Source organism: Cetorhinus maximus, chromosome 3 (genome assembly GCF_964194155.1).
Source record: "Cetorhinus maximus chromosome 3, sCetMax3.hap1.1, whole genome shotgun sequence".
Classification (NCBI taxonomy): Eukaryota; Metazoa; Chordata; class Chondrichthyes; order Lamniformes; family Cetorhinidae; genus Cetorhinus; species Cetorhinus maximus.
In genome coordinates this window covers 202,590,499-202,608,470 of record NC_135881.1, presented here as the reverse complement: position 1 = coordinate 202,608,470, position 17,972 = coordinate 202,590,499, and the positions used below count along the sequence as shown (strand labels likewise).

The 17,972-nt window shown below is 37.6% G+C and overlaps 1 protein-coding gene across 1 annotated transcript in view; it reads left to right on the top strand.

Annotated features, from left to right (window-relative positions):
• Positions 1–15,857, top strand: part of atp2c1 (ATPase secretory pathway Ca2+ transporting 1) — a 96,809-nt gene extending 80,952 nt beyond the window's left edge. The window contains exons 19-27 of the mRNA XM_078539623.1: positions 3,754–3,851; positions 5,603–5,653; positions 7,176–7,342; positions 8,565–8,633; positions 8,813–8,929; positions 10,171–10,318; positions 10,633–10,728; positions 11,182–11,323; positions 14,749–15,857. Of these exons, the coding sequence (XP_078395749.1) occupies positions 3,754–3,851; positions 5,603–5,653; positions 7,176–7,342; positions 8,565–8,633; positions 8,813–8,929; positions 10,171–10,318; positions 10,633–10,728; positions 11,182–11,323; positions 14,749–14,867 (1,007 nt within the window). The 3' untranslated portion in view covers positions 14,868–15,857. The remainder of the gene's footprint in view (positions 1–3,753; positions 3,852–5,602; positions 5,654–7,175; positions 7,343–8,564; positions 8,634–8,812; positions 8,930–10,170; positions 10,319–10,632; positions 10,729–11,181; positions 11,324–14,748) is intronic.
• The last annotated feature ends 2,115 nt before the right edge of the window (positions 15,858–17,972 follow it).

Here is a 17,972-nt window from a genome sequence, read left to right as displayed (position 1 = left end):
AAAAAAATTGTGGAAAATTTCTGTCCAACCCCTAAATGCAATCAGGCAAATTCCAGGAGACTATGCAACTAATACTATAGGACCCAGTTAATCTACCTCCCTTTGATGATTTAAAAAGCCTTCCACTTCACTCACTGGTATTGTATGAAGCACAGTAGTATTTTCCACCATAATGTAACAACAGCTTGCTTTAATGTTGTAACCTGTGCAGCCATTATTCTCATTTTAAAAAATTCTCAACATTTCTGTTTACTTTTTCTATTTTCCACTTTGCTTTATTTAGCGTTTCATTTTCCCTTTTGTTTTGTCCTGTTTCCCCAACGCCCCCTGTCAAATTTGATATTTGGGAACAGATGGTATACTGGATTTCCAAACAGAGCCATCCAGTGGTAGAAATTGGATACTTTAACATTGAGATCTACAAATTCCTTTGTCACTGTTTCCTGAACGTGTACATCCTTGTAATCTGCATTCTTTTGTCAGAACATGGAGGTTATTTTACAGTGGTTTATCACTCTCTGTACCAAGAGTTCTGACGTTTACTTTCACACAATGGTATCAGCTTTGCATTTAAAAGTGACAAAGGGGTGGGGCAGAGAGACAGGATGCAGTGAAATGCCATTTGATGTGAATCCCTTTTAGTTTAACTTCAAAAATGTAGGAGTTCCAATGGATAAGTTACACATTCTGTTGATACATTATCATGCATGAAAAATCCAGTTTAACCCAGCTAAGGATTAAGTAAATATTAGGCTAAGGGGCTACTTGATGGGTTGAGACTTGGATCAACAAGTTAAGGGGATCTCCAGGTGTGCAGCAGTATTGATGCCAGCAAGCAGGTCAGCCGCCAATCAGATTGAAGTATTCTCACAGGCAGCAAATCAGGAAATTAGAAGCACGTAACATTCTTCATTTCCGCCACTTGTACCCGCAATCTTATCCTTTCAGTCATTACCACAGTTCATGACCATAGGTGAGGATGGAGTCGTGTATCAACCAGTAAACCGAGAGCTTCACATTAAAACTCAGCTCCCATTTCACTGCCATGGACTGGTAGAGCACCCGCAGAACTGCAGCCACCCCACTGATCCGCTGGCCAATCTCACTCACAAACAGGATCTTGAAGTACTTGAACTCCTCCACTAAGGGAAGCTGTTCACCCCTCACCTGGAGAGAGCAACCTGCTCTTTTCTGAGAGAACCCAGGATTTCTGGGCATACTCTCCAGGACAGGGTGAGGAGTTCGGCAATCTGGGAGAGCCTCGGAGTAGAGTCGCTGCTCCTCCGGATCGAGGGGGGCCAGTCGATGTGGTTCAGGCATCTGACAAGGAACACCCCTGGTAGGGTCCCGCTGGAGCTATAGCGGGCACGGTCCACTGGGTGGAGACCTCGAGGCTGACCCAGGACACGCTGGAGGGATTACATCTCTCGGCTGGCCTGGGAACACCTGGGAATCCCCCAGGAGGAGCTGGAATCTGTGGCTGAGGAAAGGGAAGTCTGGTCGGTCCTGCTCCACTTACTGCTACCGTGACCCTCACCAGGAGAAGTGGTGTGAAAATGGATGGATGAATGGATAATGTCTTCATTATTAATTTAAATTTTCAGTTAGCAAGATCAATTATCATGATCAGATTATGATAAAAACTAAAGCAAAGATAAACAAACTTTTGAAAAACGTATTTGGATGTGCACTTGTGATACCATGGCATACAAGGCTCTGGGCCTAGTGCTGGCAAATGGGATTAGAATAGTTAGGTACTTGTTTGACCGGCACAGACTTGATGGGTCGAAGGGGCTTTTTCTGTGTTGTAGGCCTCTTTGGCTCTATAAACCAAGGTGGGAATTAGCATGTAGTGCTATTGATTGAGTGTCACTTGCACCTGAGCAAACAGTTTCCATTTTAAATAAATCCCTCTTAGTACTTAAGAAGGCGGGGAAAGAAGGGGAAAAGAAATTGGGAGCGGAAGCCAATGATGAGATCAAAATGAAGAGTGTTTACAAGACTTTTGAAGGTAGCGTCATGTTTGTGAGACATAAAAGAGATCATAAATTGTGTAAATCAATCCTGACTTTCTGCTTATTTAAAAATGGACTTTGGTGGACCAAAAACATGGCTGCTACAGGCCACATGATTTGCAAGTTGGCTACAGTTCTGGAAACTTCTGACAGTAATTACAGGACAAAGCTCAATGCTCACATCTTACGGAAACTCACACCTATCAATGTGTGGACTCATTACAATCACTGAAACAAAGGAGCAGCAGACGGTCTGTCTCCCCAGCCTGGACTTAGAACAAAGAGATAGCCGTCAAAACTGGTTATACCTACGGAGGTACTAGTCGTAATCATCTGTTTCCTAAGGTGAACAATGGATTTTGACCAGAGACATAGAAACTGATTGACTTATCAATGGGCAACACCAAAGGACCTAAGCTCCTTTGGCCTTTGAAAAGTTTTAATGTAACATTCCTGCACTCCCAGGACAGTCTGCTGTTAATATCCAACCTGTCAACACTAAAGCTGGACTCCAGGCTGACAGCAAAGCCTGCCTCAAGTCCAAACCTCTTCGAAGCCCGGTTCTCTGGAATATTCCTGTCATCTTCTATAGACTGGACCAAGGCTCTGTATATAAATCTCATCTTGCTGCGTCATCACCAACTTTGAAGGAATTTGGCAATTCTTGATTCCAGCTAGCTGAACCGGCCTGAATTTTAACTCCTACATGAAAGAACCCTCAATGGACTCTGACATTCTGGACTCTGATACTCACGTGAATTAATATCCAATATATTTTAAGTTATTCCTAGTTGTAAAATTTTTCTTTCCTATCTCCTCCTTGTGTGTTTGTGTGTGTATAAGTAATTGTGACGACCATCCCCTGGGTTTGAATGTATGAATAAATAATACTTCTGATTTAACCCTAAAGAGAGTTTGCTGCGAATCAATTTAACATTGATTTCATAAACAGAAGGCTTGGGAAAAAACTTCACAGCCTATTTCAAAAATTAAAACACCTCTGCTTACAGACAGATGGTGAGAAAACTTAAGGAGTTCAGTTTGCCCCGCTCCCCTGCCCATAGCAGTAGGGATTGAGGTGATCCGTTTAAGGAGATTTTGGAAAATAATTCCAGAAGGCAGATGAGTAGTGATTGAAGGCATGGTCTCCGATGATAAAATAGAAAATGCAAAGTAACTCGGGTACTTTGAGAGACTCAAGTCTGGAGAAGCATGAATTGAAGCTGAGAAGGGATTTAAGGAAGCCAGTTGAGCTTGCCGAAGATATGTGCAGGTAATAGTGCAGGCAATCAATTAAGTTAGTAAACAAAGGATGTTTTCATGTTCCTGTACTTTAAAGTTCAGAGAATTAAGACAAAATTAAATTAATTTGAAAAGGTTGTTAAACATGGTAAATTAAACTGATGCGAGCAAAAGACTGACCATTTTATTAAGCCCGTTTCCATGGCCATTCGAAACAGCAATGTAAAATCTCCCTGAAACATTTTCCTAGACAGCAGATGAAGATCATTCAATAAATTTACTGACCAAAATATTATCAATTAGCTGAATAATAAATGAATATAAAATGTTGCTGTTTTAATTTTATTTTTTATTTAGTCTTGAGATGGAGTACAAGATATTTGGAATAATTTGATATTGGATATATACATTTAATTTTGTACAATGCTCACACTGGATAATAGTGGATATTTCATGTAAGCTCACTTTTTATAAAAGATTTTTTATTTGTATACAGCCACCCGTTTGGGCTTGTATTCCAAGGGATCCCAAACACTCTCAGGAGAAGAAATAGATTCACTCGATATTCAACAGCTGTCACAAATAGTCCAAAAGGTATGGAGTGTCTAATGTAAAGTGAAACCTTACTTTATGCAAACTAATTATTAGTATGAAGCTCAGCAAAGAAGAATCTACATTTGTTTGTGGAATTAAATTATTGTACAACAGAACTGGGGGCTACACGTAAGGGGGTAAACGGTAGAGCAGGACTACAACGACTTCAGCCTCCGAACATTCACAAATTCACCAGGAATCTCCCTTAGGCTGGCTCCGTTTGGCTTTATGTTTAGGAGACTTGCAGTATTTGGAGAAGCAATTACACTTAGCCTCAAATTGTTTGTCTAAATTAACAGAACTCAACTAAATTGTTCTGTAACTAAAGAAAGTAACCAACCTGTCTTACATTTCTTAATATTTGCAGGAGTTGCATTAAACCTCCACAAGCAGTCCATTATAACTTATGAAACTGATGAAATAGAGTAGCAAAACTCTATTTAGTTGCTGCACATGACGGAACTTGAGGACCATAGGTTCCATTCCACTGTAGTTTTTCTCTTGTGATGCGGTGTTTGTCCAACATCAATGCAACAAGGCAAAATATGACTGGGGCTTGAAATCACCCATCTGAGGGACATTTGAATTTTGGCAAGTGACCATAACTTCTTGCTGCTTGGGCTTCACCAACCAAATTAGAACTGGAACTGGTGCAACACTATCTTCTTAAGTATTAAAACTACTGTGTGTAACAATTCAACACATGGTCTTTACAATTATGGTAGTAGTCAGTAAGTGTAGCTCTGCCCATGCATTTGAGTATATCTGCAGAGAACTCAACTTTGCCCAAGTGCAAAGGAGTATGGAACTATGAGTGTCAAAATGGGTATGGCCATGCACTGTTTATGGAACAGGTCAATGAGTTAAAATTCCACCATGACAAATTAAAACTGACTTCACCAAATTTGTTAATTTATAGATTGGCAGCAAGAAAGTTGCAGAATTGTTGTAGAAACCCAGCTTGTTCACTTGTATCGTTAAGGGCAGAGAACATGCCACCCTTACCTGATCTTACCTATACAATGTGGTTGACATTCAGTGCTCTGTGAAGCAGCCTAGCTAAGTCACTCAGTTGTAAAATGATTTGTTATTCAAGAAGAAGAAACCCTAAGGGTAACTAGGAATGGTCAGTGAATACAGTCTTGACCCAAGAACATAAAATGTATAACTTGGATTGCACAGTTCTGAAATAAGTAATGATGTTAACTTGTATATGTGAGGGGCGGTTTAAAAACAATTAGTTTGGTTATGTAAAACCGTCAATCACATCATGACCAAAAAAAAAGAATCTGTTAAATGTGTTCATCTGGATGAGTGGCTAGAAGGATGATCTTCAGTGACCTGAATAGTCTTAACCTCTCTGTTGCTGAATACTGCTATGCAAAAAAGGTTAAAAGCAAAAAACTGTGGATGCTGGAAATCCAAAACAAAAACAAAAATACCTGGAAAAACTCAGCAGGTCTGACAGCATCTGCGGAGAGGAACACAGTTAAAACGTTAACTGTGTTCCTCTCCGCAAATGCTTTCAGACCTGCTGAGTTTTTCCAGGTGTTTTTGTTAGGCAAAAAAGGTTTTTGTTTAGAAAACATATATTTGTTTGCAGAAAGGATATGGGAAAGTAATTCCCCTAGTGATTGTCTATTTTAAGTGACTGTCATATTTGTTTATCTATAAGTGATAATGTTAGACTTGGCACTGCTTTTATATCAGACTTTTCTTTTAAATTACTTAATTCAATCGTGTTTTCACAGATAGCAGTGTTTTACAGATCTAGTCCAAGACACAAGCTGAAGATTATAAAGGTAACTGCCATTGACAAAAGATAGCTCTGAAGGCAGGCTCTGTTATTTTCTTCTTCCTTGGTATTATAACAATTTCTCTCTCTAACTTCTTAGCTTATAAAGATAGCTCAGTAAATCTCTATAATTTCAGGTAATTTACTTCATAGTCCATATTTTTGTCAGTTTAATTTAGTTCACAGAGGTCTGCCTCCTTGTCTTGCTCCATGCACCTTGAGTGGTGTCCCTCAAGCTAGATAATCAATTGTCTCTGTCTAATGGAGAGAGATTCCTATGGTCTTTCGTGGACTGTGACTAATTACCATTAGCAACCTAGAATTTACAATTTCCAGAAGCATGCCTGTGTATGTCAGAAATATGAGGCCTTTTAGGAAAGAAGTTTGCATCCACTTCTTTTTAAATTACGCCCAAGTGCTGTTAATTAAATCACCTTTGTTTACCTTGACCATGTTATTCAAATGTGTTCTTCCATATCTGAATATTCCAGCTCTGCACATAAATGATGTGAAGCTAGAGAATGATTGTGAACAAATCAAACTAGGTATTTGCAGTATCACCATAGAATTCGTTATTTTAATATGCTAATAATTTACCTTTCAGTTTGAGGTCACTTGATCATAAATTTTCTTTAATATGTCTATCCTAATTTCTTCTGACTACCTAAAGATCTGATTTATCCAGGTATAAAACTTAATGTTTTTTGCCTGCCTTTTGTGGCTGAATTCAAAGTGAACTGCCTAATGATCATTGGAGGCACATTTGTTTTAATGAAAATTAATATTTAATTAAAATAGCACAGCAGATTTGGAATATACTACATAATGGGGCTAGTCTCTTTCCAATTTGCATAAAAAGTTGAGACGTAACAATTTTGGAGCAAATCCTTGGCTGAATTGGTAGAAGAGTGGAATATAGCTTCATAGAAATTACAGCAGATGAGGCTACTTGGCCCATTGAGTCTGTGCTTGTGCAGGCTCCTTAGATAATATCTATTGTCACCCCATTTCCCTGTCTATTTTTGTATTCCTCTTTTTACTATGCACCTAATTTCCTTTTAAATGAAATTGACTCTGCCTTAATAGCTGGACGTGGTAATACATTCAATATTCTAATAACCCTCTGTGAAATTATTTCTAACTTTTTCACTGATCTGGTGATAGTCCTGGGTTTGTGTCCCTTTGAATTCACCACTGCTCACATATAATATTTCACTATTTCAAAACCTTTTATAATTTTGAAAATCTCCATTAGATTGACCTCTTAAGCCTTTCCCTCCAAATTATCATTCCTTTCTTCATAACTATAATTATTTATTTTTAGTGAATTTTCCTATGTCCATGTTATTTCCAATATTCTTCTTACAACAGATTAGCTGTTTCATACTGATTTGGAACAAAGTTTCTGTAATTTATCTGTGTTCATAGTATAAGTTTTTAAATTAGCCTCGACAAAAAAGAAATGGAAATTTGATTGCGTACGATATCCAAATAAAATTAACCTTTATCTTCTATTTACCATATTTCAGTCTCTACAGAACAATGGTGCTGTGGTGGCAATGACAGGGGATGGAGTAAATGATGCAGTAGCATTGAAGGCAGCTGATATTGGGGTGGCAATGGGACAGACAGGGACCGATGTCTGCAAGGAGGCAGCAGACATGATCCTTGTAGATGATGACTTTAAGACAATAATGTAAGTCATGCTTTCTGTCATTCCTACCAATCATTATGCAATAGAGTACTGAATGTTTCACGATTAAACCATTGCAAATCAACAGCAAATGTATCCGAAAATAAGAATAAAAATTTCTGGAAAAACTCAACTGATTAGACAGCATCTGTGGAGAGAAACAGAGTTAACGTTTCAGGTCAATGACCGTTCATCAGAACTGCAAATGTTTCCTATGTGTTTCTAGGTATTTTGAGTTCTAGTTTGGTTAAAATGAAACATTTTCATTTGTATCTTGAGATTCCACCCTGAAGAATAACCAATAATTATGTCCAAAAAAATACAAAGGATCCTTGTTAGAATTCATAATTTACCGGATTCTGTACATTCAGGTGTGTAGTACTGAACTTTACAGACATGTGCACATCTGGCTATGTGCTTTCATCAGCTTAAGTTTATTGCTCCCTGCCCTGACGAATCCACTTAAATGTCTTTTTATTTTATGTTGTTTATGCAACTCTCCAAGCTCTCCTACAGAGAGTGTATTGTATATATCACTTATATGAAATTGAGACACAGGTTAGAATCCCATATCATAAGCTATAATGTGCCTTATTGTAAGAAAAGAGGATAATTCTGCTGAAATGAACACATCAGAAAAGATTTGCAAACTTTATTTCTGAGCCATACCTTTTCACCTGCCAGTTTGTTTTAAGAAAAGGTTTAAAACTTGCACCTATGTATTTTGGATTTTAATTTGCAAATGGGGCATTGTTTAAAAGTTAGAGCCAAAATGTTCAGGAGTGAAATTAGGAAACACTTCTACACATACACACAGGGTGGTAAAAGTTTGGAACTCTCCCTCACAAATGACAGTTGATGCTAGGTCAATTGTTAATCTTAAATCCGAGATTGATGGATTTTTGTTAACTGAAGGAATTAAGGGATAAGGGGAAAAGGCAGTTACTGGAGTTAGGTCACAGATCAGCACTGATTTCATTGAATGGCAGAACAGACTCGAGGGGATAAACGGCTGCCTTCTGTTCTTATGTTATTCCACACACCAGTATGACTGCATAGCTCAGAGTGATGCTGTGCTCAGTTACAGAATGGCAATTGTTTAGATTCTTTTGACTAGCTCTTTGTAGAATAAAACATTTTGGTTGACTAACGCATCTTAGTGTGTGTCAGTACAATCTGTCCAGTGTGTTAGCCATGTCAGTTAATGTCAAGCTTTCTGTTTCAGGTCTGCAATTGAGGAGGGCAAAGGGATTTACAATAATATCAAAAATTTTGTTAGGTTCCAACTCAGCACGTAAGTACAACTTAGGACGATTACCTGAGGGAAATTTGTCATTGACAAGCTTACTTTTAAAGTATTTAAATATAAATATAAATATGTAATATTTTAAATATCTAGCTATGCTATGTTAAAATTTACTCACTGTATGATAAAACATAAACAATTTTATTCAATTTCATTTTTTTCCCCAGGAGTATAGCTGCTCTAACGTTGATTTCTTTAGCCACATTAATGAACTTTCCTAATCCACTAAATGCTATGCAGATTTTATGGATTAACATAATTATGGATGGACCACCAGCACAGAGGTAAAAAGAAAAGTTTCAATTATTGATGAAATGTCTTTCTACAAACTTGCCTGATTATAAGTAGTGGATGTCACATGACATTGTTCATGAGTTGTAGGATCTGGCATTTATGAAATGGGCCAATAATCCTTTCTGACCCCAGCAGATTCTTCACAGCACTGCTAATCTCTCCCTTCATGCAAAGCCCTTCCCCTACTGCTTGATCCAGAGTGTGTCCTTCTCCCCTGCCTCAACAAGGTCTCTGTCACATTTTTGTTCATCCCCCCCCGCCCCAGCAGGATACTTTTTTCAATCCTGTGAAGAGTCTCTTCTCTTTCCCCATTCATTGTGCTGAAATAAATGTAATTTGGATCTTGTTAATCAGAGTTGGACTCTGTGAATATCACTTTTGCTCACCTGTTTCATGTCTCTTTTCCTTGCCTTAATTTCCTTCAATTCTCTTTTGCCTGCTACCTGCTTTATCACTGTTCTCATATTCTTCATTCCTCTTCCATGTCCACTCCTCTCTTTTATAACCTCCTTCACTTCTCTTTTCTGCTCGTTTTCTCTACTCTTCCTTTTCACTTTCACCTCCTTGAGCTTCAGGATTGCATCTCTTACCTATTTCTTTTGAAATACTTTCCTCTGCCTACTTCAAGCAACTACTGCACTGCATGTAAAGAAACTGCAGTGGTGAGGAGGACTGAACCACAGAAAAGGCACGGGGAGATCAGGAGCAAGTGGGTCATAGCGGATGAAAGGGTGATAGGAATCACCTATAAACTTAAGTTTATAAGTAAGGTTATGATTTTTTTTTGTGTGATACTACATTTTACTTTCAGAGATTTAAAGTGAGGTGACTGCATCTCAGCTTTTAAGTATTGGAATGTGATTGAGTTGAATATGTTTGGTGAAATTATTTGAGGGATGCATGAGTAATCTAACAAAAGGAGAAAAGCACAGATTTGAACACATTATCATTAGAAAATTATGTAATTTACAGACTCAAATCAAGACTCACATTTTAATCAAGATTAAAATGCCTCAAACTTGAAAACAACAATCAAAAGGAAAAATCTGATTGACTTTCATGCATTTAATTCCCCTACTGCACAATTAAACTATTTGTTCCACTTTATATGTTTAAACAAAAAAGCAGACTTTATTCTCATGTTCCCTCCCAACTCTTCAATCTTGCAAAATGTAAACAAGTTATTGCAGTGACATTCTGAACTGCTTTTGCTTTGTTCTCTTGTGTCCAGCCTGGGAGTAGAACCTGTCGACAAAGATGTCATCAGACAGCCTCCAAGAAATGTAAAAGACAGCATCCTGACCAGAAACCTGATTGTTAAAATTCTGGTTTCATCATTGATTATTGTTTCTGGGACGTTATTTGTCTTCTGGAGGGAGGTAAGCACCTTCTAGCCAATTGTACCAGTGAAGTCTTCCTTTTCTTCCAGATGGAAACCACCTCTGCTCTTAGTCAAAGTATGGGAGTTGTCCTGTCTGTCTATTTTAAAATTACTAGCTGATTAGACGTTTTTCTACTTCGAGTAAATTGCTAATCATAATTATGTTTTTAACAAAAACATCAGTTTAAAAAAAAGAAACGTGTATTAAAGAGTTTGTGGCGAATCCTTTTCTTTTAGAGATGTAATTTTAAAATATTCATTAAAAATAGTGTGTTGGTAATGAGTTTTGTATTTGTTATCTGTGTTTCTCAGTTACAGGATAATGTAATAACGCCACGCGACACAACAATGACCTTTACCTGCTTTGTTTTCTTTGACATGTTCAATGCGTGGAGCTCCAGGTCGCAGGTGGGATATGAAAGTCTTGGAATTTTAACCAAAGTGTATTTAAGTAGTTCAGGCTGTTAGACACCAAAGGGGATTTTTTTCTTTCTTTGACATTACATAACTGCCCTCAAGCTTATTTATATTAATGTGTCTATGAATCTTTAATGAACTATGTTAAATTCAGCTTTGTGAATGTAGCCAAAAACTCAAACTTGATGAAACTAGCACAAATCTCTTCCATTAGTAAAATTGCCTCGAAGAGAAGCTTGTGTTTTTGTGCCATACTCTTTCTCCATCAGTGTTTCCTCACTCATAGATGTCTTTCCAGGATGTATTGATAGGTAACACACTATATAATGGTTAAATATATATAATGAGCCAAATATGTGTATAGTTAATTAAAAGATGACTGCGTTCATGTTGGAAATGTTTTTCCTTACTTCTCACTTTCTGCTCCCCTTCTTCCCTCCCCAGACAAAATCTGTCTTCGAAATTGGGCTGTGCAGTAACCGAATGTTTTGTTATGCTGTACTTGGGTCCATCATGGGGCAGCTGCTGGTTATTTACTTCCCTCCACTACAGAAAGTTTTCCAGACAGAGAGCCTCAGTATACTAGGTGAGAACTTTCTTTTAATTTGGGCAGACCTTGCAGTCAGTTGCTTGATGTTTTCATTGTGCTGACAATTATACACCTGTTTGTGCATTTAGCAGATTTGATTGTGATTTGCCATTCTCCAATTTATTTTTTATTTTAATAAATTTTTACTACATTGACTGCTAAATTGAATTTGTAGGTTAAATAGCCTTGGCACCATTCAATATTCACACAAAAATCTGCTAAATCATTTTCATTGATCATCACAAAGTCATTCTTGAGGCTAGTTTTATAAATGGTACCTTCACCTTAATAGATTAATGTGATTAAAGGTAAATAGTCATAATACAACATAACCAATTCCATAAATGAAAGTGATGAACTCTGATGTTTTGTTCTACAGTGTTTCATACGAACCCTGAATTCATGGAACCCATAAACTGTATTAATGTTCTTACACTGTAGATGTTTCATGGATTTTAGTATTATAAGCACAGGAAGCTGAAGCAGGAACATTGAACATCTACAACCTGAACTGCAGGAGCAGAAAACTTTCTTACACTGAGTCCAGTCATTTAAAGGAGCCTCACTGGTTGTCCCCTTTTTTGACAATTAGTTATAAAATAACTGATTTAGTATCCTTTCTATTTCAGTCATTTTGTTTAGATGGGTGTAGAGGACATCCTGGGGAAAAGGAAGTGTGGAAGAATAACTAGCTTGAAAACAGAATTAAAATGACAAATCAGCCTTTTTGTGTTAATGACAGTATATACCAATGTAATCTCAGAACAGTCATATATTTCTGTTGCTCACTTGTTGCAAAGTGTTAGTCTCAACTGATGTCTTGCTTAAGGGCCACAATGGAATATAAAACAGGTCTGTGCCTGCGTTACACCACATGGTGAGCTCCTGACTTCAATCATAGGACTGTGGCAGGTTGTCAAGTGGAAGGCTGTCCGACACTAGGTTGCACTCCATAAAATACCTTTACCATTTTTAAATATACCAAAGCTCTTCACAAGACTGGGAGAAAATCAGACACCAAGCAGAAATTAAGAGAGGTGACTACTTTTTGAAGAAGCTTTAAAAGGTGGAAAGAAATATGGAAGACAGGTGTTTAGGAAGAAAACTCCAAGAGCGAGGGCTTTGATGGTAGAAGACATAGTCACTGATGAGACATGATGGTATGGGTGGGAGGGAAGGAAATACGGCACTGCAGAGTTAGAAATGCAGAGGATGCGAGCTGCAATAAAGGACAGGAGGCAGAGGTAGGGTAGTGAACCCATGAAGAGATTTGTTGTTGAAGATGAGCATAATGAAGTCAATGTGTTAGAGAATGGAAAACCAGTGGTGGATGGAGGTGATTAATAAATGGGACTTAATATGGAATGGGGTACAGGTTCTGGGCTTCTAGATGAGTTGTGGTTTGTGGGGTCTATAGTTTGGGAGAAGTGTGTTTGGGAAATCTACCTATAGCTGTGCAAACCTATAAGTAGCAAAACATGGATGAGGATTTAAATGATGGTAGGGGTGATAAGAAAATCATAAGAAATAGGAGCTGGAGTAGGCCATTCGACCCATTGAACCTGTTCCACCATTCAGTAAGATCATAGCTGATTTGATATGGGCTTAACTCCACTTCTCTGCCTGACTCTTTAACCCATGTATATCAAAAATCTGTCTTAACTTGAATATATTCAATGACCCAGCCTCTACTGCTCACTGTGGAAGAGAATTCCAAACACTATCGACCCTCTGAGAAAAGAAATTCCTCGTCACCTCCATCTTAAATTGGAGACCCTTTATTTTTAAACTGTGCCTTCTACTTCTAGATTCTCCCACAAGGGGGAACATCCTCTCTATCCTGTCAGGCCGCATCAGAATCTTATACGTTTCAATAAGATCACCTCTCATTCTTTTAAACTCCAATGAGTATAACCTGCTTAATATTTCTTCATAAGACCACTCCTTCATCCCAGGAATCAGCCTAGTTGAACAGTCTCTGAACTGCTTCCAATGCAAGTATCTCTTTCCTTAAATAAGGAGACCAAAACTGTGTACGCAGTATTCCAGATATGGTCTCACCAAAGCTCTGTGCAGTTGTAGCAAGACTTCCCTACATTTTATACTCCTATCCCCCTTGCAATAAGGTCAACATTCTATTTTCCTTCCTAATTACTTGCTATACTTGCATGCTAACTCTAGATATAATCATTGAGATGATCTTAATAATGGATTACATTTGAGGTTTGAAGCTCCACTCAGGATTCAATAGGACATCAAGCTCTGCATTCTAAGTGAGTAGCTAGAGAGGGAAATGGAATTGAACTGAGAGATATACTGCCTGGCAAGGACCAAATGGGATAGCGTCAGTCATGCCATGGTTAGTGGAAATTCTGACTCGGTCACTTTTCCTCGTCTGGTAGGGAATCAAGATTGTATAGGCACAGTAGAGTTGAAAGTGTGTTAGAGGAGAAGTAAAGCCGGGTGTCAACAACAACAAATGTGTTTAAAGTAGTTAATAATATACATGTGTAAGTTGACCCCATATTTAAAGATGGTGCCTTTGAGAGAATCATGGATGAAATCTTGGAAAACATTGAAGTTAACCATGCGGGCATTGGAGAGGAAGGAATGTATTGGCTACATTGGGACAGGTAGAAAGCAAAATATCAAACTACAGGACAATAGTTCACTTTCAATAGGTCCATAATTTGCTTAATGGAAGCTGAGATGTATGTGTTTCTTAATCACATTTTGTTGGAAAATGAGAGGGAGCAGTACTAAATCCCACTTTTGGTCTGGCAGATTAGAAGACAATGAATCAAGAACCAGAAGAGCTGGTCTCTCTACATTGGGCCATATTGTGAATACCACTGATTCATTTGGATTCAGTAACTGTGTTCTAAAATGTTCAGAAACTAAAACTAAAAAGAAAAATTACTTTTTTCTGTGGTTGATATTTTGTTGCTTACATTTCCAAAAGGAATCCATATGATCCAAGATGATTCACATAATTTTAGGCGCATATGCTGAAGAACATGAATAGCTTGAGCTGTGTCAGTGCTGCTTTGTGACAGAGTACCAGGGAATATGCTCTTACAATGATCACAACCAGAATGGGGACAGGTCTAGGCTGGGATTCCAGGTTACATTCTCCATACCATCCCTCGGAAGTTACCTGTTGTCCTTCTGTCTAATTTCTGCATAGCTTTGACTTAGTGTATTCTAGCTTGTCATCGTATTTTGTATGTTGTGGTTTTTTTGATCAGATTTTTTGTAATCTTTTGCTTTGAAAGGCAGAGTAGTAGTGTGAAATACTTTGAGAATACCATATTGTAATTCACCGCCACGAGGTGTGTGAACACATTGCGAAAGTCATGATTTCAGACAGCTGTTATATTCTTCACACTGTATTAATTATCTTTTGTACCTTCCTCTTTTAGATCTTATTTTTTTGGTGGGGCTCACTTCCTCAGTTTGCATAGTCTCTGAGATCATCAAGCGGTTGGAGAGACGGAAAGAGAAAAGCCCCAAACAAAATAAATCCTTTCTAGATGTATGATGCATATTGCATCTTGGAATTTAATAAATAAGATACTAGGTACCTAATGACCTGGTGATGTGTTTGAAGGCTGAACTTTGAATTGACATATAATGGCACTCGTAATTTAAAAGGACTTAAAGGATGTGTTGAAAATGAGGACTATGAAGTATCTCTTGATCTCCATCTGTTGGGATAGCACAATGCAAACCAGATGCAGAATTTTTCCCTGCAGACAGTGTGATTCGCTGCTTCAATGTACATAACATTTTGTTTTCTGTATAGGAAAGACTCTGTGCAAATGGATGTGGTGTAGAGTCTGCATTACACTGGATAGAATGAAAGCCGTTTCTTTTCCTAATTTGAATACTATTATTTATCAATAAATAGTATGTTATTTTATATATGGTGGTGTGGATTTCAATAGCATAAATTAGGTGTTCATATGCATTGGGCATTCCATTTATTCCAAGATATAAGCCACAAAAGTAAGATTCCTGCAGCTTTTATTTTCTTAATATAAAATAATGTTAAAAAAATAAATTGCTGAAGTGCTTTTGTGTTCTTGTTTTTAAACTTCTAAGGTCTTGACCACTATAGAAACCATGGTTTGCAATTTAGAGGTTGTATCACAATTGTATATATGTGTTTTAACAGAAAAAGTGCAAATGTGTACAGTTTTGTGTCAAATGAAGTCTGTGTATGCCGGAGCATTGAATTGATCAGATATAACAGCCTGTAATACTGGACTAAATACAGAGTCTGCAGTTTTGATTTTTTGTTTAAATACATGTTTGCTCTCACTAGTAACTGAATGCATTTGTGTAAACTGTGATAACTTAAACACCATTGCTTTTTCTAAGACTTGGCAACTGTAATGAAGATCAGAAATGTAGGCAGTGATTTTTTTTTTGTATTGGGCGATGGACACCATTTGTCAGGCTACATCTGTGATGGAAATGTACAGTGTATTTGAAAAATACAGTTTGTAATTAAATGATCTTTGTAAGACTTGCCTCTTTTCTTGGGATGGTACATTTATCCCACTTTACATTCTTTCAGCAATGGAAACCTGATTTCAATACAGATCCTAATCCACAGCTAACATTATATCATTGTAGCTTCTCCTCTCCAATCGGAGTGCTGTTAATTAATTTGGCTGTTAAATAGTACTGCAATAGGCTGGACGATATTGTGATCATTGTAGTAAATTTAATTTCTTGAATGCCATCAATTGCAGCACAATAAAATAACAGGTGGCATTATTCCCCCCGAGGCACCTCAAGATTCCTCAATGGGATTGTTTTTCCTGCTGGTTCCCAAGGTCGTAGCCACACATAAATATTGCAGCCATACTCAACTGTCTTTTCTAGCTGTGGGCTGAACACCTTCCCCACATCTACAATTGATAGTAGTTTTGTTTCTCAATGAGTAGAGCAAGTTTGGAGAAGGAGGATGAAGGACCAAACGGCAGACCAAGGAAGAAGCAGGGTAACTGACTACAAACTAGAGAAGCAGAGGTTTTTGTCCTCCGAGGAGAAAAATCTCAGGGAGATGTAATAGAGGTATTGAAAATCAATAAAAAAAAATTATACAGTAAATAAGGAGAAACTGTTTCCAGTGGCAGGAAGGTCAGTAACCTGAGGGCACAGATTTTAAGATAACTGGGAAAATAATGGAAGTGTAGGTGAGAAATTAATTGATGAGAGTTTTTATTATCTGGAATACACTGCCTGAAGGTGTTGTAGAAGCTGTTTCAATAGTAACTTTCAAAAGGAATGGAGTTGAAGAAGAAAATGTTGTAGAGGAAGAACAGAGGACAATGGGATTAATTAATTCAATACTTTTTTCTTAAGAGCTGGCATGAGCACAGTGGGCTGATTGGCCTGCTACTGTACTGTCAATCTATGATTTTAAGGCTGTTGTTCAGATATTGGGAAAAAAAGCAACAGAAAACCTGAGCAATATTGCAACGCTTTTGATTCTTACAATGTGTTTTTAAAATATATTTGTTTTTGGGATGTGGGTAGTGCTGGCCAAGCCAGCATTTATTGCCTATCCTCAATTGCTGTTGAGAAGCTGGCAATGAGCCACCTTTTGAACCACTGCAGTCCATGGTGCTTTAAGTACATCCTTGGTGCTGTTAGGGAGGGTGTTCCAGGATTTTGATCCAATGACAGTGAAGGAATGGCAATATTGTTCCAATTCAGAATGGTGTGTAACTTGAAAGGGGGAATTTGCAGGTGGTGGTATTCTCATGCATCTGCTGTCCTTATCCTTCTAGGTGGTAGAGTTTAATGAAGCCTTTAGATGTGGATAGTGTTTGGAGAATATCATGCTTTTTAGCAGTTTTATTAATGAACATAAGTGTACATGCAATATTCAATAAGCATAAATCATGTTTAATCACTATAACTGCAACAATATGTGGGATATTTACAATTCTATAGCTTTAACGCCATTGGGATCATCTTTGGAATTAAGAATTACTATAGGAAAGAATGCCAAATGGTGACAATTTGTAATAGTTAAAAATAAATACTTTGCATGAAACAGCCCTGTAATTTACTTCAAGTAAATGCTCAAGAAATCTCCAGATGTTGCTGCACACTGCCAATGGAAAGTTTCTCTTTGCATCAATCCTTTAATCATCTTAAACATTTCAATTAGATAACCCCTTCATCTTCTATACTGAAGGGAATACAAGCCTGGTCTATGCTACTTGTCCTTATTCAAACCTTTTAGCACCTCTTATCATTCTGGTGAATCTGCACTGCAGCCCTTCCAAAGTCAAAATATATCCTTCCTGAAGTGGTGTGCTCAGAACTGAATGCAGTATTCCAAATGGGATCTAACCAGAGCTTAATACAACAACACTTCAACCTCTGTATTCCAGTTCCCTTGAAATAAAGTCATTTTCTGTTTATTTTTAATTACAATTTAAAAAAAAAAATTATCCTCACTGAACCCTGTGTATTTTCTGTCTGTGGCTTGGTGTCAAATTTTACTTTATAGCACTCATTTGAAATGGCTTGGGATGTTTTATTATATTCAGTTTGCAATATGAATACGTGATTGTAGTTGTTATAAAATCATCCAGTCACAAAATCTCCCCTGAACCATTTT